Raw genomic sequence first — 21694 nt, forward strand, 5'->3', positions numbered from 1 at the left:
TATTGGTTGATTTTGAAAATTAGAAAACAATAAAGGGTGCTTATCAAATTTTGGTTATGTAAATAAATTTAATGCAGAATCAGATAGTATGAATAGATCAGTAAAGAAAGCATGTATGATCTATGTCACCATACATTTTGCTAACTGAAATATATATCAAATGAAATCTCATATTCCATTAATTTCTTTGAATAATGCTGCATTTAAATTTGTTTCATATTTTTGCCTAGACTTTGTTTTATACTTTATTATTGCTTTCTCTGGAGTTTCTAATTGCCCCTTTTAATTTATTTATTTATTTTTGGCTTCACTGGGTCTTCGTTGCTGCACGTGGGCTTTCTCTAGTTGCGGCGAGCGGGGGCTACTCTTCCTTGTGGTGTGCGGGCTTCTCATTGCGGTAGCTTCTCTTGTTGTGGAGCACGCGCTCTAGGCACACGGGCTTCAGTAGTAGTAGTGGCTCGCGGGCTCTAGAGCGCAGGCTCGGTAGTTGTGGCACACGGGCTTAGTTGCTCTGTGGCATGTGGGATCTTCCCAGGCCAGGGCTCAAACCGCTGTCCCCTGCATTAGCAGGCGGATTCTTAACCACTGCACCACCGGGGAAGCCCTGCTCCTTTTTATTTTTTATTTATTTATTTATTTATTTATTTATTTATTTTTTCTTTTTGCGGTATGCGGGCCTCTCACTGTTGTGGCCTCTCCCGTTGCGGAGCACAGGCTCCGGATGCGCAGGCCCAGCGGCCATGGCTCACGGGCCCAGCCGCTCCGCGGCATATGGGATCCTCCCAGACCGGGGCACGAACCCGTATCCCCTGCATCGGCAGGCGGACTCTTAACCACTGCGCCACCAGGGAGGCCCCCCTGCTCCTTTTTATATGCCATTCTTACCAAATTAGGTCTTCCAGCTGTCTTAGATGTGTTGAATGCTGAGTTTAGCTGTACCAACTGCTTTCTTCACTTGCTTCACACCTGCTACTTGGGACTGTTTTTTACTGAACTCCTCAATTTTCTTGATTTCTTGCCTTTTACTTCTTGGGTTGTGTTTTAGTTTTGTTGAAATATATCTATCCTCAAATACATGTGCAGAAAAAGTATGTGCAAGGTAAACTTTTTGAGTCTTTGAGCAACTGAAAATGAAATTTCATACGTTGATAACTGGCTTCATAGAATTTCTAGATTAAAATAACTTCTTCTTCAGAACTTAAAAGGTATTGCCTTTTAGCTTCCAGAGTTGCTGATAAGAAATTTGAGGGGAAAGAAATCATTTACCTTTAGGTTAACTTGCTCTTTATCTCTGAAAGCTTTTTTTTTAAATCTTGGCATTCTGAATTTCTCAGGGCTGTGTCGTACCTTGCTTAGCACTTGGTGGGGTGGGCCCTTTTATTTTGAAGACTTTTGTCTTTTTTTTGGGCTAAGTCACTGCTCACGCTTGTATGGTTTGTGCATTAATTGCAGACTCCTAGTGGAGGTGTCTAGTGAGTGGCCCGTTATGGGGATATATGATTTGTCGGTACGTAGGGATACCTTTTTGCAATATGTCTACATATAGGGAGACCTTTTGTCAACATTCCAAAAGCTTTGTAGTGGGAGATATGCTTTTCACCTTTATTATTATAACTATTATTATTATTCTATTGTGTCTCCTCAAAATGGGGAAATTATGATACGATGCATCCTTCTATCTATGAGGATAACCCACTTTTTTGGAGGACCCTTGAAATCTCTTCTTGGGGTGATGGGTGAACAGAACATGGTGTCATTCACAGTTGTTTCCGTTCCCCCCTGCAACTTGTGGAATGCTCTTATGAGATGACTGGCCAGATGGTGGGGGATCTGGGTCTGTGAAGTGGAATTGAGCAAGTGGTCAAGCCCATGGCCCTGACCCCATTGAGCAAAAAGTTAAGGCAATTAGAATGCTGCCACCAGAGCACATTTAGAGAGATATTTAGAAATTTTTTTTTTTTTTTTTTTTTTTTTTCCGGTATGCGGGCCTCTCACTGTTGTGGCCTCCCCCGTTGCGGAGCACAGGCTCCGGACGTGCAGGCTCCGGACGTGCAGGCTCAGCGGCCATGGCTCACGGGCCCAGCCGCTCCGCGGCATATGGGATCCTCCCAGACCGGGGCACGAACCCGTATCCCCTGCATCGGCAGGCGGACTCTCAACCACTTGTGCCACCAGGGAGGCCCTAGAAAATTTTAAAAAGTTTTAAGTTTGACCTTCTAAAAAAAACATGTCATAACTTACTTTTTAATGTTGGTCCTTTTAATATATGGAAATACATACTAATTTCACCAGTTTGCAATTAGGGTAGCATTTCCCAAACTTAGGAATTCTCAGGTGCCTCTGGGAGATTTAAATAACTTGTTGAGAGGAGTGTCAGAATTTATTGTGGGTTTTTGTGGGTTTTTTTTTTTTTTTTTTTTTTTTTTTTTTTTTTGGCATCAGCGCTCTTCTTTGCCTTCTCTGAGGTTGGTGTCCTCTGTATTCAGAGCATTCTTATTAGTAGACATTGTCTTGGTCAGTTCGGGCTGCTGTAAAGACTACCACAGACTGGGTGGCTTAAACAACAGACATTTACTTCTCACAGTTCTGGAGTCTGGGAAGTCTGAGATCAGAATGCCGGCATGGTGGGGTTTTGGGGAGAGCCCTCTTCCTGGTTTTCAGACTGATGTCTTTTTGCTTTTTGTCCTCACATGGTGGAGAGAGAGAGAGAGGATGCAAGCTCTTTGGTGTCTCTCCTTATAAGGGCACTGATCTATCATGAGAGATCTACCCTCATGACCTGATCACCTCTCAAAGGTCCCATCTCCAAATACCATCAAATTGGGCATTAGGGTTTCAACATGTGAATTCTGGGTTTGGGGATACAAACATTCAATTCATAGCATATATGTTTAAGGTTTTTTGTCCCTAGAACCTCAGTATTCAGTTCTCCCGCTGTCTGTCTCCTATCCTGCATAGGTCAAAACTCATATGAGAAACAAATGATTAAAACAAGTGAAATGAAGCAAAGGTTTCACACAGTTGCTTTTGCTTCATGGAGGCCTGGGCATCCTGGAATTCCTGTAGTAGTTGCAGTGACATGACATGAGTTTGAGAACTGATGATGCAGAAGGGTTGATTTTGAGTTGTAGAGAACTTTTCTGTTTTCTATTTCTGATATCTTTTTTTACTCTGCCTCAAAACCAGTTTTTACTGTGGATAGAGACCCCCTATATCTAGGCCAATATTAGTAACCTTTATATTAAACTTTTAGTCTCTTGAAAATATCCAGTATCTCTATCCAGGTAGCTGCAGAGAATCCTTTTGTAAACAAAACTTTATTAAGAACCTTCGATCGGTCAGATATTATTCTAGCTTTTTAATTTCAGCATTCTATATGAATATGACAGAATTTATTTTAGTCAGCACTTGAAAAGAAAGGAAAAGCTTGAAGAAGCATGTAATATCTGAATTTTGGTGATCCCGGGTTAGAAATCTGTTTGCACTGCTAATTCCAGACTCAATTTTTTATCTATCTCTGTATTCAGTTGAAAAACAAAGGTCTTACAGTGCAGACAGTCAATTTAACACTTTAGGACAAAAGGTCATTATTAGTCACTGACACAATTCCTTAAAGTTCAAAACAGCTGTAGGTTCTGGAAGGCTAGTTGGAATTAGAAGGTTGTGTAGTTTGTATAGTACGTAATGGATGAGCAACTCAAGAATAGGAGGCATCAGACTCCGCATGGAAAGCTGAATGAGGCTGAAGAAAGGAGAATCTGAGACATGAGCTCCTCATTCTTCAGTAACCCTCTCAGCTAAAATACGTTAGTCTGAGATACTGTTTTTGGCAGGCATGGGGTTACTAATGTGCTGTCTCAGTTGCAAACTGTCTGGAAGCAAAGAACGACTCTTTATGAATGGAGTAGTTTGATTTAGCAGATGCTTAAGGAACCCAGACAAAAAGGCTTAGAGACTAGGAAATAAGCCATGGAAAATTAGCATTTTTCTTTTGATCAGTTCATTCCGTAGCCTTCTATATCTTCTTTCTCTATATTTTCTAAAAATACTATACTTAGAATTAATTCTGTAACTGTTTTGATAAATGTAAGTAGAATATGAATTTTCTTCCTTTCTTTTTGAAAAGTTTTGAAGTAAAAATAAGTCATTATTTTCCTTGATGTATTCAACAGTATTATCAGTTTAACTCTTTGTGAATGTGTGGGAATGAGAGTGTTCATTCACAAACACGTGCTAACTCACACAAGACCAGTGTATCTTAAAAAGTCTTCACCTCCATCCAATGCACACTTTATATTTATATGCCATTCAAATATATATTTTTATTTTTAATTTCTTGTGCTATTTTTAAAGATAAATACATATATATGGGTATGTATATTCTTTTTCTCTAGAAGGAATGACAGTTATGTGGTTTTAACTATGTATCTTTATGTTTGATATATTTTATAAAGTAAATGCAGTATCCTAAAGAACCACATGTTATATTTTACTTGACTTAGTCCACATACCAGTATTTAGCAAAATTGGTCAGTCTGATTTCTTTTCTTTTACCCAAGTGAATATTTACCAATCATGGAATTTTTGATATTCTTCTCCTGTATATTATTTTCAAAGCAAAGTGTGTTATATTTAAAAAGGCATTTACTTTTACCCTTAAAATGTATATTGTTCATCACAAAATGTGAGCATATGTGCAGGATCAGTACAGTCCTTGTCCACCTGTGGAATATCAACTTAAATCACCAGTCTCTACAGGTGGTTACTTAGTGTCACTGTTTCCACATTACAAAGCCTAACAGAGGGCTCTGAAGAGTGGGCAATCCATAATGCCCCGTTAAGTTCACAGTTGCTTTTTAACTTAAAATCTCTATGCTTTTTGCAGTCCTGTAATGATTGTCTATGCCTACACTCACGTGAACACTGTGAGGATTGATAAGTTGGATTTTGAAAAGTTAGAATATTAAGATGTTGAAAGTTTTGATATATCAGGATTCTTATAGAGCTCATTTTGTCTTGTAGGGATAAATCAACAAGTCTATTGTGTAGCTGCTGTACTTAATGTCATGTTGCAGGAAAATACTGAGAAGGACACAGACACACAAGAGGTCTATAGTCCTGTTGGGAAGTAAAAGTCTGGAACACACAAAATGCTGACAAGCAAGCAATATGTGAAGTTTAATGTTAATTTCCAAGTTTAATGAGTGTAGCAGTAGAAGTTCAGGAAGAGGTAGAAGAAAGAGGACTGGAGAATCCAAGGAAGTCTTCATGGGAGAGAGGGATATTTAACTAGTCTATAAGAGCGAGTACATTTTGACTTGTGAGATGATGGAAGGAGGCCATTCTACATGAGGAGAAACTGTGAAAGTTACTCTGAAGGTCATGTTCATTAATCACGGGGACATTATATGTTATACATATGTCACATTTCTTTAAACATAAAGACATATTAAGTCACATTTGGAGTTCTGAATGGTCTTCTGATAGTGAATTTTCTCTGGCAGAGAAGGGGAGTGGGTGATTTGATTGGAGGTGTGGGTCAGTGGAAGAGAGGAGGGAAATGTGGGCAACTCGCCAGTATTTGGCTTTACATCAAGGTAGTTGGGTATAGGCAACAAGGAGGAAAAGCGGATGGTGGTATTGGTGAAAATAGTGGTAAGAGGACATGGAGCACAGATAGTGATTTCTCTTTGGCACATTCTATCTGTAAGGTGTCTCTGTGATATTTATGTCATATTCAGTGGCAGTTGGTTATAAAGATTTGGAATTTGAAGGAGGGATCCAGAGATTATTATGGAGAGGGTATGAAATTATAAGATAAAGGTCTTAGGAAGAACCCTGGGGAATAATAATAATTGAGGATCAGAAAGAGCTCAAGAATCCAGTGTGGGAGGTTGAATCAGATGGTGAATGAAGAAGGAAGTTGCCAAGTTATTGGTGGCCTTACCCATGCTTATTTTTTTGTCCATGCAATTAAGACTTTAACATTTTTCTTAAAAATGTCTTTTCTTTCCATTTTTATGGTTTTTTTTGTTTATTATAGTTGGAAAATCTGGAGTTGGTGAATATAGTTCCCCCAATCCCACCCATAAGTCCTAGATTTGGAAAAATCCGAAATATTTCTTTAGTGGTTACTCCAGACATTGCAAATGGAGAAATTGGCTTTATTAGCAATCTTCCAATCATTTTGCATGAACCAGAAGATTTTGCTGCTGAAGTGGTAAGTAGGCTTTTTCTTATTTATGGGGCCTAATGAGTTTGAGATAATGTAAAGACACTATTTTTTTGAGGGGGAGGTCGGGTTAGTTTATTGAGTTAACAGATCTTGAAAAGCTTCACCATTTACAGCAAGCCTTCAGTATGTAATTTGACATAAGTAACTGGTGAATGTGTGATTTTTCATCATCTTTTGCCATATTTGATAGAATAAAATTAGAATTAATTGCTCACAGCAAAAGTAGGATTTTTTTTTTTTTTTTTTTGCAGTAGGCGGGGCTCTCACTGTTGTGGCCTCTCCTGTTGCGGAGCACAGGCTCCGGACGCGCAGGCTCTGCGGCCATGGCTCACAGGCCTAGCCGCACCACGGCATGTGGGAATCTTCCCGGACCAGGGCACGAACCCGTGTCCCCTGCATCGGCAGGCGGACCCTCAACCACTGAGCCACCAGGGAAGCCCCAAAAGTAGGGTATTTTGATGAGGCTGCGTTCAGCTAGTGGTATGACATTTGGTAGAGTAATAGCCAAACACAATTTTTTTTTATTGGCCAAGTCATATGTACCACAGGAATCCTTGACCTTTTCTATTTCTGAGCACTCCTCATGCTTGCCTTGGGCAGGATTCAGGTGACGTCCTATACTTGGTGGTGGAGGTGATGGTGGTAAAGTAGTGGATGCCAAATCTTCGGAATTATATATATATATATAACATTTTATTTACACATATATGTAAATTTCTGGATACACACACACAGACACACACAAACATGCTCACATATACAGCACCTCTCCGTGCCTCCCCCCACCGTGGTTGAATTTTCCTGCCATCTATATAGGGACCCCTCTGGTTTTTGACCTTACCATTCCCTGAGCCACAGTCTGTCCCTAAAACCCTCTCCAAGTCTCTTACACTTAGATTTGGTTTAAACTGGGTTGCAGTTGAGATCAGGAATGTGGAGAGTTGTTTTTGTTATCAAAGCCTCATGTCAAAATATGGTGATCACAACTTCCTTTGTATATTTGATTCTATGAATTGGCAGAGAAGCTCTATTTCAAGATGGTTTTGGCTTTTTATATTTTTCATAATATTTTTATATTTTTCTTCTAAAAACTAAAAAGTGTTCAGTTTTTTCTGAAAGAATGGGTTTTTATTCATTTATCTTACAAAGCTGTACATTTACCATTTCGTATTTTTCCCTAGAGGAAAATTAGCTTCTAGGGAAAATTTTGGGCTCTGTGAAACCTGCATTCTTCCCATCCTGGGAAACAGCAGAAAGAGTGAGAATTTCCCTTTGTTCTCTTTGTCCCCATCTACAGCCTGGCCACGCCTACCCTCTTGGGGTGATTTAAGGGCCCAGTCCTCTCTTACTTTGTTTTGTCTTTTCTAAGAATCTTACTTTGCTTGCTAGTCTACAGACTTGACCGTTGCTAGCCAAATTAGAATGGTTAGTGAGGAAAATATCTTCCATGTTTTTCAAGATGGCCTATGTTCAAGGGCAAAGAGCAGAGGATACCTTTTTAAGGCACTTAAAAAGAATAGCATTATATACTATTAAATATTTGTTTACATTCTTTGTTTGAAAAAAAACTTCATTATGATCTTCAGTGATCCTTTTCTTATACGTATTTAAAATGTGCTGCACTTAAACAAAACTACCAAATACAATTTGTTTCAGAATTATTATAATAGTTTCCATTTATTTAGCTCATGCTATGGAGAGACACTTTAATCTTCACCAGGAACTTGCAAAATAGGGAACCACTAGCTTCATTTCACATGTGGAAATTGAGGTCAGAGAGGTTAAGTAACTTGCCCAGGGTAACCCAGAGCCATGATTTGAGCATCTGATTTTGTTTCTGCTGCATTTGTTGTGTTGGTTAGAAACATTTCTTATTTGTATTATTATTTTCTTATTTTGCCCCCTATCACGTTAGGATGCATTTGACATCACTGTGTACTTCCCAGATTTAGTCACAAAAGCTTATTTTTCAGTTTGTATTGTGATATTAAATTAATTCTTTTTTTCAGAGAACCTCTGATGTAAATTTATTCTTTAGCCATTGTTCTGTGGTTTTCATGGTTCTTTGGCTTTTAAAATGAAGTCTTTTTTTTAAGACAAATCCCAGGTTAGGCGTGTTTTTGGGTGGGGGAAATTTAGTAGAGAAATTTGATTAGCAAAAACTAATATAAAATATTCAGATCTGAAATTATCATCATACTTAAAGAGAAGCTTGTTCAATTGTGCTTTTAATATCATTTTAATTGTTCACTTCTCTATGCACAATACATAAACATATTCATATAACAAGTGTATGCACTAACTGAAAAGCTTATGTAATTTGTGAGCATGTATTTCAGAAGAACTTGTTCTGTTTTCTTTTTATAAGGTATGCATTCCCTTACATCGGGATGGAACTGATGGCGAGGCTACTGTCTATTGGAGCTTGAAGCCCTCTGGCTTTAATTCAAAAGCAGTGACCCTGGATGATATAGGACCCTTTAATGGCTCTGTTGTGTTTTTATCTGGGCAAAGTGACACAACAATCAACATTACTGTCAAAGCTGATGACATACCAGAAATGAATGAGACGGTAACACTTTCTCTAGACAGGTAATAACCCATTTAGGTAATGTTTAGTGACATTTATATGTTCACATTCTCTGAAATAATTTTGTTTCTTGTTTTAATTCTTTCCTCCACATAAAGTAAAAAGAAAAAACTAACTAGATAACGTCATGCTGACCTTCTTCTGACTTTTCTGCTGTTTGTTGATGGCTTCTGGTTAGACTGTTATAACATAGTGAACTCTTACCCTGCTATTTATCATGAAGAAACATTACATAGAGAATTTATGGAAGGTATTAGATACATCTTAAGCATAGCTAATATGTTGCTATGTTCAAAAAATAGGCAGCAGCAAATCCAAAATGTTAGGTTAGGCAAACATCTCTGCTGGCTTCATGTTCATCAGGGAACTGGATTAGAGCTTTTTTGAGTGAGTAAAAAGAAAATGTTAATCTTCATATAATGAAATTCTCTTTTTTACATGGAATTTAACATTAAATAATACTAATTTTCCAGAGAATAAAAAATAATAAAATTTAAGGGGTATTTTTAAGTAATAATAAGGATTTAGTTAACATTTCTCAGTAAGTAATTTATATCAAGAAAATATCACAGTCTCTCAAAGAAATTTTTTTTCAGCGATTCAGAACATTCTCAAAATAAAAAACTACTGTGCTTAACTGATGTTAATTTAAAAAATTGAAACCAAGGTTATCTACTACAGGTCTCTATATTAAAGTTGATACATATTAAAGAAGGTTAACATGTGACTTGAGGGCTTTGCAAAATTTTTATTTTAGAAACAATAAAATTCATAGATGAATCAATACATGTTATTTTATACTGTTTTAATCAGGACTGAAGTAGTAATAATTATTTTATGTAACCCCTGGTCCTCTCCAAATTTTACTTTCAGTCTCTTGTAGGTTTTTCTATGTTGATGTATTGTGTAAACATTTTATAAACCTTATGAGTAGTTGTTTTTATTTTTATGTGGAAGAAAAATTCAGAATATAGGGAACAAATCTGTTGCATGTCTGCTGTTCATTTTGTGTGCTTTCAGTACCACATTGTGTTTTCTTCCTTTTTCTTAACATAAAAATTAAGACAAAACAAAATAAGCGAACAACAAAAAAAAGCAAAAACCAAATACAACACACACACACACACAAACACAAATACACATGCACAGTCTAAATGACTTATGGTTTTAATATATATTTTCCATTAAATCTTAAGGAAATATATTTCATATGATGAAAAAATTGGTGAAATGTAATGAAATGTAAACTGAAAATTATTAGTTTTTCACTTGTGTGCTTTTTTCCCTTAAGTTAGATTTGAGTACTTATTAAATCAGTGGACAGTCTTAAAAACAAACTAAAGAAAAATGAACAGCAATTATTAACCAAAGAGGTAGCAATCTATAGAAACTTTGTTAGCTAAGCTGTGAGTTTCTGCTCTGAACTAAATGTCTAAAGAATGATTTAAATTATACCTCTGCAAGTTCATAAGTGACTATTCTTCATATTCTTTCAAAATAGTCATTTTCAACCTTATCATGTAAATCTTTGAAATTAACTAAATATAATTTTAAAGTATTTTTTCTCTCTCTCTTTCCTTTGGGTTAAGGCAGTACACAAGAAAGTATAAACCATGGGGCAGAGAATTTCAGAAATTAATGGTTCCTCTCTTTTCAAGCAGAAGAAATTAGTTCAAATTTATACTAAAATGTTTTAATGCAATTAGTAACTAGTGCATACTTGTATTATCTCAGTTGTGCATGAACAAATTACAATTCAGTGTTCTAAGACATTTAATTAAATAAATGTGACAATCTCGTATTTTGTCAAAATCTCAATTTTGCAAATTTTTAACAAAACTAAAATGAAAGAATGAGTGAATGCTACTGTGATTACAGTAAGTTACAATAAAATATTGCAACAAAAAATAATTAACACTTTATTGTGATACCATTTACGATTTTCTTTTAGTGTCAAATTCAAATGAAAATTCTCTATATTTCAATTAAATAGAGATAAAAGTTGCCCTGGTACTGAATGATTTATGATGCTTTTAATACCATACTAATTAAAAATATTTTGTTGTTTAGTTCTCGCCAAATCAGAAGCAATATTATTATGCCAATTTATTTCAGAAAAAATTGTAATATATGTAGTATACAACTCCTTATTTATAGTGTTATTTGACTCGAAAAATGAAGCACTACGACTCTACATTCTGACATGTTTTTCAAGGCTGTTTAAAAATACAGCACATTGGGAATTTGGCAAAGTGTTTAGATTTCCTGATATGAAGTTATATTTAAGTAATATTTGTCATAATTAAAAGATACAGTGATATCTTTTGGCTTCTTGAGTATATTCCTATGCAAATGATGAAAGATATGTATTTCTCTGCTGATAGAGTTTTTATATTTTCAAAGAATAACTGGCTTTATATCTGAGGATGTGGGATTTTATTTTTTTGAAACCTAATTAAAGCTACTAAGTAATTAAAAGTTGGGCTGAATGAAATTTGCTCAGCTGCTGTGGTTTTGTGAGCATGCACAGTGCTTGGCAGGCTCCAGCGCCTTGGAGCAGGCCTGGAAAGGAATGTCTTCAATGGGTCTGCCTTGGAGCAGGCCTGGAAAGGAATGTCTTCAATGGGTCTTGACGTGCTGGCTGGTCATGGGGTCATCTTCCCTAAGTGGGAACTGCCAAACCTTTTGCTAGCATTTGTGAATAGCAAAGAACCCAGTGTGCAGAGTTCCCTTAAAGTGAATATGACTAGCTTGTGCGGGAGGGAGGGAAAAAAGAGAGCTTTCTTTAGCTTTATTTTTACCCTGCCATTCACATTTCTAACAGAATTGGTGAGATTTTGGCAAATAGTGTCTCTGTCTTTCTCCCCCGCGCCCCTCCTTCTTTCTGTGTTGACAGGGTAGAAACCGAAAGGTTTGTCGTGTATTTTGGGTAAGTGTGCTAAAGAATGTCTTGTTTTTGGTGATTCAACATTTTGCTTTGCAAGTCAATGTTTTGGACAAGGCTGCTGTTCTGCATGACTACCAGTCTTGAGAAAGTTTGCTTGTCCACCTGCCTGTGCATGCTTTGTGTGTCCTTTTATCTTCTAATGATAAGCTTATATGAAGTGTTTTTTTTTTTGTATTAAGAGTTTTAAATTATGAATTCATTTAAGGTATCTGATAAAAATTTTTGAGAATTTATGTAATTACATGTTTTGAAGAACTTAAAAATTTTAACTTTCCTTATAGTGTACGTATAACCAAGAGAACAATTAGTGTCCTTTGCTTGTGAGATTCTTACTTTAACATCTTTTATGAATCTTGTGGTTTAACAAAGAATTCAGAAGCAGGGCACTCATCTCTTCCATTGGTTTTTGAGTGCATCTAAGCAGTTTCTTGCCTACATTCTCTCAGTTGTCATATAAAGAACTTTTCAAAAATTTGCCTTTTTCCAAAAGGGTAGCACATTAAAAATAAATTCATTTGTTTAATGCTCAGAATGGATTTTTATATTTCACATTCTGATCGTGTTTTTTTGTCTCTTAGCTTATATGGACATAGGAGATTTTAATTAAAATATCAATGTAAATGAAATATGGGCAAATTTGCTATGAAAATCATATGACTGCGTTAATAATCTAAAAAGGATAACTATCTTATTATTTGGATTATATCTTCTGTGGCCACTAGTATGCTAGGTATTGGCTGTCAGATTTCCAAAAGCTGGGGAAGGATGTTAATTCAGATTCTCTATTACACAGGAAGTGTGCTGTCCTTTTTATATATTAATTGTGACTGCATTGTAATTTTGAGGTCTGATCAACGGTACTTTTTGATTCAATAGAAAGTGACATTTGGAAAGGTTTAGAACAGCTTGCAGGATTGAGAATTCTCAAAGAGTATGCTGGCTTTTAAACCGTCAGAGCGTTACAGTCCTAGTCCCTTTGATCATTCTAATTATAGGCTGAACATAAAAATCAGAAATAAAAAACATCTTGGTTTAATATGTTCTTCTGAGATTTGTATAGGAATTGCTATAGCGTGTCACGTATCTCAGATCTATTCTATTCCATTTTTTTCATGTATGTCACGCATTTTCTTTTGTAATAAAGCAAAAGAAAATGCGTGAGGTTAAAATCAAGGTGAATAGAATCATATTAAAGGTCACAAAATATTTCTAAAATCTCATCACAATTTTATTTTTGGTCAGTGTGTCTTGCTTTTAGTCCAAGCAGTTAGCTAACTTGTATTCAGTTAGTATAATCTTATGTAATGAGTTTTTTTTTAAAAGAAATTCAAGTGTATGTAAAGTTAAAACAGTTTTATTTAAATTATTTTTAAACTACGTGTTACAAATTAACTTTTTCTAAAACTGGAAACAAACTTGTAAATTTGATACTACTTTATAAAATATATTTAAACCTTTGATTAATGTGTTTTTAAGGTACATATGCAGTGTTTGGTTTCAGTCAAATATGAAAGAACCAATGAATTTAGAAATAGAAGTTCTCCCATAAATGTTATCAGTAAAACTGTTTTGATCTGAAGTGATTTTAACACACTTAAATTCAACTTAAATTTTACCTCCTAATAACCTTCATATTCATTATCTGAAGTGTTTTAAATATTTTAAATAAGACTTCAAAATTCAGAAGTAAGACTATAGGTAGTCTATAAGACTTACAAAGCCTGTAAGACTTTTCCCTTCTGACTTCTCCAGGGTCAACGTAGAAAACCAAGTGCTGAAATCTGGATATACAAGCCGTGACCTAATTATTTTGGAAAATGATGATCCTGGGGGAATTTTTGAATTTTCTCCTGCTTCCAGAGGACCCTATATTATACAAGTAAGTACTAAAGAAAGTTCAATCTATTCTGTACTCACAGCTTCAAAAGAACAATCTCGAAAGATTTAAACTTTTGTGGACTTTTTTTTCCTGTCCTATATATGGTACTTTACGGGCAAGAACACAGTCATCATCACTATTATTGTTATAATCATATAGATAACATATAATGAGGGCCTTCTATATTCTATTCCCTGTTCTAAGCACTTTGTAGTCACAGCCCTTAATCTTCACAATGAGTTAAAGAGGTCTGTGCTCTATTTCACATTTTACAAACGTGAAAAAGAGACACATTGGCATTTCTAGCTGAGCCTTAGACAAACTGCTTAAAGTTGTGATGCAAAACCTATTCAGTCCAAAATTCAGGGTGTGTGATTCTTTTGTTTTTTTTAAATACAGTTTTGAAAGGTTACTTTCCATTTACAGTTAGTACAAAATATAGGCTGTATTCCCCATGCTATACTATATATCCTTGAGCCTGTCTTACACCCAATAGTTTGTACCTCCTCTCCCCCACCTCTCTATTGCCCCCCCCACCCACTGGTAACCATAGTTTGTTCCTGTATCTGAATCTGCTATTTTTTTTGTTATATTCACTAGTTTGTTGTACTTTTTAGATTCCACATATAAGTGGTAACATACAGTGTTTGTCTTTCTCTGTCTGACTTACTTCATTCAGCATAATGCCCTCCAAGTCATCCATGTTGCTTCAAATGGCAAAATTACGTTCTTTTTTTTTTAAAGCATGGATCATTCTTTTTTAATTTTATTTAATTAATTTATTTATTTATGGCTGTGTTGGGTCTTCGCTTCTGTGCGAGGGCTTTCTCTAGTTGTGGCAAGTGGGGGCCGCTTTTCATCACGGTGCGCGGGCCTCTCACTATCGCGGCCTCTCTTGTTGTGGAGCACAGGCTCCAGATGCGCAGGCTCAGTAATTGTGGCTCACGGGCCTAGTTGCTCTGCGGCATGTGGGATCTTCCCAGACCAGGGCTTGAACCCGTGTCCCCTGCATTGGCAGGCAGATTCTTAACCACTGTGCCACTAGGGAAGCCCAAAAGTTCGTTCTTTTTAATGTCTGAGTAGTATTCCATTGTATGTGTGTGTGTGTGTGTGTGTGTGTGTGTGTGTGTGTATATGTATATATATATATATATGTGTGTGTGTATATATATATATATACACACACACACATATATATATATATATATATATATATATATATATATATATATATATATATACACCACATCTTTATCCATTCACCTGTTGTTGAACACTTAGGTTGCTTTCATATCTTGGCAATTATAAATAATGCTATGAACATTGGGGTGCATGTATCTTTTTGAATTTTGTGGATTTTTTTAAGGAAGGAGAATCTGTAGAGCTCCACATCATCCGTTCCAGGGGAGCTCTTGTTAAGCAGTTTCTACACTACCGAATAGAGCCAAGAGATAGCAATGAATTCTATGGGAACACAGGGGTACTGGAATTTAAACCTGGGGAAAGGGAGATCGTAATCACCTTGCTAACAAGATTGGATGGAATACCAGAGGTATGGGATTTTATTTTTTCCGTGTGCTTTTGTGGAAAGTTGATAGTATCTTGTATATTATGAATATAAATATTTTGAACATTGGCAAGGAGATACAGGAAAGGAAGCGGGCAAGAAAGGATTGAGAAGTGCTTATGTTTGGAAAATTAAAAAAAAGAAGCTTAAAAAACAAAGTAAGACTTATTCCAATTTGAATTGTCCACGTTTGTCCTACATTAAAACAATACCAAACAATGTGAAACGTTCAGTGTGTAATCAGTTTTCATCTCCTTTTAGGTTTATATATGTTAAACCTTATTTTATGTAGTCTGTATTAACTGAACTTTCAGTGATACAGTTTTGAACTGAAGAAATTTTTCTGTAAAATTACTCTTTTAAAGGAAATAAATTTTAGTTGTATATTAAGGGAATCAGATATTGTTCCATTATGTTTGCATACCATTGCATATGTAGCTTTTACATTAATTTTATTTTATTTACTCTTATTAGTTTAAATGACTAGATCATCAGTGATAAGGTTAAATCTTCTTACAATTTTAATATAGTATCATGGTTTATCTTTTCCCTTTTTGAATAATGTATACTTATATCTGATGTCTCTCCTAATTGATGGAAGGGTGTTAAAAATTAAAAAAAAAAATCAGCTTTGTTTATTCAGTGAGTGACATGTTTGTGAAAAGCTGATTCTTGAATATATATATTTTTATTTCCTCTGAAAATTTCAACTTTATATTTTTCCTAATTTGACATGTTCATTTTAGTTGGATGAACATTATTGGGTGGTCCTCAGCAGCCATGGTGAACGGAAAAGCAAGTTGGGAAGTGCTACAGTTGTCAACATAACGATTCTAAAAAATGATGATCCTCATGGGATTATAGAATTTGTTTCTGATGATCTAATTGTTACAATAAATGAAAGTAAAGGAGACGATACCTATAGTGGTAATTTATTCTACTTTTTATATTCTATTACTGTTTACTGAAGAAATTAGTCATATTTTTAGTTTATTTCTTTAGTAAATAGTTATTTTTAGTTGTCCAACTGCTGAGAAATTACATGTAGTACAGAAATTGGTGTTTTAAAAAATCATATTTAAGATTGCTATTTTTATTTCTTACATAGTATTGTGATGATGACTTCAGTTATATTTTGATTTCAATTAACCATATGTGGTAGAACTCAAACACTCAAAAGAGTGAGTTGAGTCAAATAGGAAAAACTTTAAGAGTTACTGCTAGGGAACTATTGCAGTGGCACGAAATGAGATGTATTGATAGGTTATTTTTAGAGCTGTGTCTGTCTGGGTAAGAAAATCACTTTTGAGTATGCAGCTTCCTCTTGCTGCCCTTAACAAATATCCTTATAGGACTTTGTGATAGGTGTACCTAATTAGTCACCATTCTGCTCCTTTTGCTGAATGACTTTTAAAATCGCAAACTGTGATAGAAAAGATCAAGTCCATTTATTTTATCAATTGTATACCTACAGAGGGAAGACTAGGTTAATTTATATATATACCTTGAGGCTGGGCTAAGGAAATAATTGGTTTTTATTAAAAAGAGGGCTTATTTTTACTTTTATTTGAACAATTTCTTCACTCATCATTTTCAAATTGTTTAATATATGCTCATATATGTTATACCCATTTGTATTTCACAGCTGTTTATGGTGTAATAAGAAATCGAGGCAACTTTGGTGATGTTAATGTATCATGGGTGGTTAGTCCAGACTTTACGCAAGATGTATTTCCTGTCCAAGGGACTATTTTCTTTGGAGATCAGGAATTTTCAAAAAATATCACCATTTACTCCCTTCCAGATGAGGTAAATGTTACACAAATAACTCTCTTTTTTTGTTTAATAATTATTTTTAAAAATAATTAAACATCTGGTAATTTACTTTGTCATGAGAATATGTGATAAAGCAGCAGTCCCCAACCTTTTTGGCACCAGGGACCGGTTTTGTGGAAGACAGTTTTTCCACTGATGGGGGTGGGGTTGGGCAGGGGATGGTTCAGACGGTAATGTGAGCGATGGGGAGCGGCTGATGAAGCTTCTCTTGCTCACCTGCCGCTCACCTCCTGCTGTGTGGCCCAGTTCCTAACAGGCGGCCGTGGCCCGGGGATTGGGGACCCCTCTAAAGAACTCATGTGTGATAATGTCTGACTATAAGCCAAAATAGAAATATTACTTTTGGTTTCCCTGAAGGCATTTTTAACTCTTAGAACTCATAGTCACTGGTGACACTGTGTAGGTGTCAAATATCAGGGATTCATACTTGTGAGAGAGGTTAAGCACTTGGTTTGTACTTAGGCCCTTTGAGGATGAGGGCACCATCTACCAAGTATCCTATGGTGCACTCTCAGAATCGGGACATTGGACCAGATGGATGGTGGATTCAGGGTAATGCAGAGAAAGAAGTTAGTAACAATGGGGTGGACCTTTCTGAGGGACACTGTGCTTCGAATAGGTATGGAAACCTGTCTCCTTTCCTTCACACTTGTGCCTCGAGAGACAAAGTTCCAGCACTGTTCCATTTTAGGCTCTGGAGAAGACCAGCTTACATGGATGAGAAAGAGAAACAGTGTCCATCTGGGGAGCTATATAGGCTCAGAGATGTGGGGAGTCTCATCTTGTTAGGACAGGGGAATGAGGTCTTTGTGATGTACTTCGGTGAAACTTAAGTAAAGTTTGTAAGGGGCGTTTGAGAGCTAGCTGAGCTTTTGTTACGATTATGAATTCTGTTCTAAGTGTGTCAAAAAGTTATTTTTCTGTTCCATTGTTTTTCCTTAAAAACAATATATATCCTATTTTCTTAGAGAAATAACTTAAGCTATGTAGTATTTCTGTTTTTAACTTATGTAAGGCAAAATATCTCTTTCCATTAAATTTTATAGTGAGTCAAAATAAAGTGACTGTTTGGATGAATGTACATTAAAATTTTGAGGGGTTCTGAGGCCTACTTGAATAATTTAGAGTGGTTCTGCCTCAGAAGTAGAAACGAACATTAGTACTGTTATTAATAAAGCTCTTTTTTTAAAAAGATAAAAACAATTTAGGAATATGTAGTGGAATTATTTATACAAATCACCTGACTAAAAGCATGTGTAACATTTTCCAAAAGATTCCAGAGGAAATGGAGGAATTTACCATTATCCTACTTAATGCCACTGGAGGAGCTAAAATAGGAAATAAAACTACTGCAACTCTGAGGATTAGAAGAAATGATGACCCCATTTATTTTGCAGGTGGTATTGCTTTCTTATTTGAGTGAGATCACATCTTTCTTGAACAGTATAAAAATACTTTTTTTCAATAATTGTTTTAAGTGAACATTTTCAATAAAGCACAATTGTTGCTTGTTTAAATAGGATTTCATAATTTGTTTGGATGATCATTATTCAAACTCTTTGACATTTTAACAAATACTTTTAAGGATCTTCCGAAGGAAAAATAAAATAAAATAACTACTATTTTATTAGCTTTGTTCTCCTCCCACTTTTAAATTCCAAGGTATTTTCTTTCCATTGTGCAAAAATGAACACTCTTCCACATAACCTCTTCCAGTACACAGTGTAGCCAGTTCAGGGTCTGCATATTATACTGAATGAATGGTTACTTACTATAATTACTATTATTTAATGGACATATAAGTTAACATATAAATTAAGGTTTCCCCATTTTTGCCACTTTAATGCTTTCTTTAGAACTGTCTTTTCCACCTGAGACATCTTTTAGTTTTATTTGGTATCAAATCTATTGGTATCTAATTCTTTCTTAAATCATTTTTGCAAGATGTTCAATTTATAACTGTAGGACTCTTAAACCTCTTGAGTATTATTGATTTATATTTTAACCTTCAGTTAACATGTACTTAATGAGTTAGTCCTGTGTTCAGTCTTCTACTAACCCTGTAGAAGAAGTGGCAAAAATAAAACCTAAGATATCTGGGCCTATTCTCAAGGAACTTATGGTCTAAATTTGAAAATAAAGTGTATGAAACAGTAGGCAGAGGATTCCAGACACTATGTAATTTACTGACAAATTGGGTGTTGAAGAAAATGGATTCCATAGGAGTCAAGGCAAGAGGAAGGCCATTGACTAGAAGTAATCAGAGGAGAACCTCATGTAGGCGTTGGGATCAGAGCTGAGTCTTTAAGTAAAGACACAGTGGAGGTCATTTCTTGTGGGGGGCCGGGAGAAACATATGTGATCTGAAAATATGTAGATGGAATCAGAAAAGCTCACACGTTTCTTCTTTTCTTTATGAATATTTCAGAACCTCGTGTAGTGAGGGTTCGGGAAGGTGAGACTGCTGACTTTATAGTTCTCAGAAATGGATCTGTTGATGTTGCCTGTACCGTCCAATATGCTACCATGGATGGAAAGGCTACCGCCAGAGAGGGGGACTTTGTTCCCATTGAAAAAGGAGAAATGCTTGTTTTTGCAGTTGGAAGTAGAGAGCAAAACATATCTGTATTCGTTAATGAAGATGATATCCCAGAAACAGATGAGTCCTTTTATATAATCCTCTTTAATTCAACAGGTAAATAAATTACATTTATGGCATATCTGTTTTTCAGTGCTTTTATGAGATGACATTAAGTATTTAACTGTCACCTGGGATTGTTCAAGAGCAAAATTGTTTATTTCATTGCTTTCTTGAGGGAAGGGTTGAGAAATATATGTGTTGAGACTTTGTGTACCTGGTATACTCTACGTCATTATTCTTAATCTTTTTTCACAATACAGCACACATAGAAAATTATGTTATTATTATATGAGGAATAGAAATCTTTTAGCTAAAGCTACCCTAAGTCTTTTCTACTCATCCAAGGGCTTAGGGCATCTGTAGTCTCTTCCCTCCTAGCAGGGTGCTGGGCATAGTGGTTGGGAAGCTGCATTCTGGGGGTGACTTGAGCCCAGTTGGCTCTACAGCCACAATGCATGACAATTTTCAGGAGGGGAAATTCCTTCTTCTCCATGGTATAAATGAAGCAGGCTGTTTTGTCCCCATTATATGGGTCCTGAGAATGTTTTGACCCCATCTTTAGTAAAGTAGAGGGAATATAGCTTATTTTGGTATTTATTTTATTCTTTTAAGAGTAAATAGAGTTATTTTTTTCCTTAATCTTTTAGATTAAGAAGACATGATACTCCGTCACCCCTGAATACGCGAGTGTGTTTTTTCCTATATACTGGGACATTTTCCTACATAACCACAATATAACCATTGAAATCAGGTTAACATTAATACAATTATTGCCTCACACCCCATTCAGATTTCTCCAGTTTTCCCAACAATGTCCTTTCTAGCAAAAATGATCCTTTCCTAAATCATGCATTGCATTTAATTGCTGTGTCTCTTAATCTCTTCAGTCCGGAATAGAGTCTTTCCTTGACTTGCTTGACCTTTATAATATAGAAGATTACAGGGCAGTTATTTTGTTGAATGTCCTTCATTTTGGTTTGTTTGATGTTCCTCATGATTAGATTCAGGCTTTGCATCCTTGGCAGGAATTTCATAGATGTAATTCTGTGTTCCCATTATATCCCTTCTGTTGGCACATGATTTTGTTTTGTCCCTTTACTGCCATGTTTACTTTGACCACAGTTTAGGTGGTGACTGCCAGGCTTCTCTACTGTACTTTTTGTTCCTTTGTAATTAATAAATATTTTGTGGGGGAGATAGTTTATGTAAATATCCTGTTACTCATCAAACCTCCAATTTTTTCATTGATATATTTATCAGTATGGACTCAGGATTTCTGTTTAATGCAGTGGGTTATATTTCGCTATCATTTTTTTTAACATCTTTAGAGTATAATTGCTTTACAGTGTGTTAGTTTCCGCTTTATAACAAAGGGAATCAGCTATACGTATACATGTATCCCCATATCTCCTCCCTCTTGAGTCTCCCTCCCACCCTCTCTATCCCACCCATCTAGGTGGTCACAAAGCACCGAGCTGATCTCCCTGTGCTATGTGGCTGCTTCCCATTAGCTATCTGTTTCACATTTGGTAGTGTATATATGTCCATGCCACTCTCTCACGTTGTCCCAGCTTACCCTTCCCCCTCCCCACGTCCTCAAGTCCATTCTTTACATCTGGGTCTTCATTCCTGTCCTGCCCCTAGGTTCTTTTTTTTTTTTTAGATTCCATATATATGTGTTAGCATACGGTATTTGTTTTTCTCTTTCTGACCTAACTTCACTCTGTATAACAGACTCTAGGTCCATCCACGTCACTACAAATAACTCAATTTCGTTTCTTTTTATGGCTGGGTAATATTCCATTGTCTGTATGTGCCACATCTTCTTTATCCATACATCTGTCAGCGGACACTTAGGTTGCTTCCGTGTCCTGGCTATTGTAAACAGAGGTGCAGTGAACATTGTGGTACATGACTCTTTTTGAATTATGGTTTTCTCAGGGTATGTGCCCAGTAGTGGGATTGCTGGGTCGTATGGTAGTTATATTTTTAGATTTTT

General features: G+C 35.9%; 1 protein-coding gene across 1 annotated transcript in view; it reads left to right on the forward strand.

The window, feature by feature from the left end:
- The window catches only part of ADGRV1 (adhesion G protein-coupled receptor V1), a 525892-nt gene that overhangs the window by 13438 nt on the left and 490760 nt on the right, over window positions 1-21694 (forward strand). Inside the window, exons 9-16 of the mRNA XM_060091810.1 lie at window positions 6044-6220; window positions 8604-8827; window positions 13525-13651; window positions 15018-15203; window positions 15965-16145; window positions 16864-17027; window positions 18328-18451; window positions 19483-19749. Of these exons, the coding sequence (XP_059947793.1) occupies window positions 6044-6220; window positions 8604-8827; window positions 13525-13651; window positions 15018-15203; window positions 15965-16145; window positions 16864-17027; window positions 18328-18451; window positions 19483-19749 (1450 nt within the window). The remainder of the gene's footprint in view (window positions 1-6043; window positions 6221-8603; window positions 8828-13524; window positions 13652-15017; window positions 15204-15964; window positions 16146-16863; window positions 17028-18327; window positions 18452-19482; window positions 19750-21694) is intronic.

This window comes from Mesoplodon densirostris, chromosome 3 (genome assembly GCF_025265405.1).
Source record: "Mesoplodon densirostris isolate mMesDen1 chromosome 3, mMesDen1 primary haplotype, whole genome shotgun sequence".
NCBI classification, from domain to species: domain Eukaryota; kingdom Metazoa; phylum Chordata; class Mammalia; order Artiodactyla; family Ziphiidae; genus Mesoplodon; species Mesoplodon densirostris.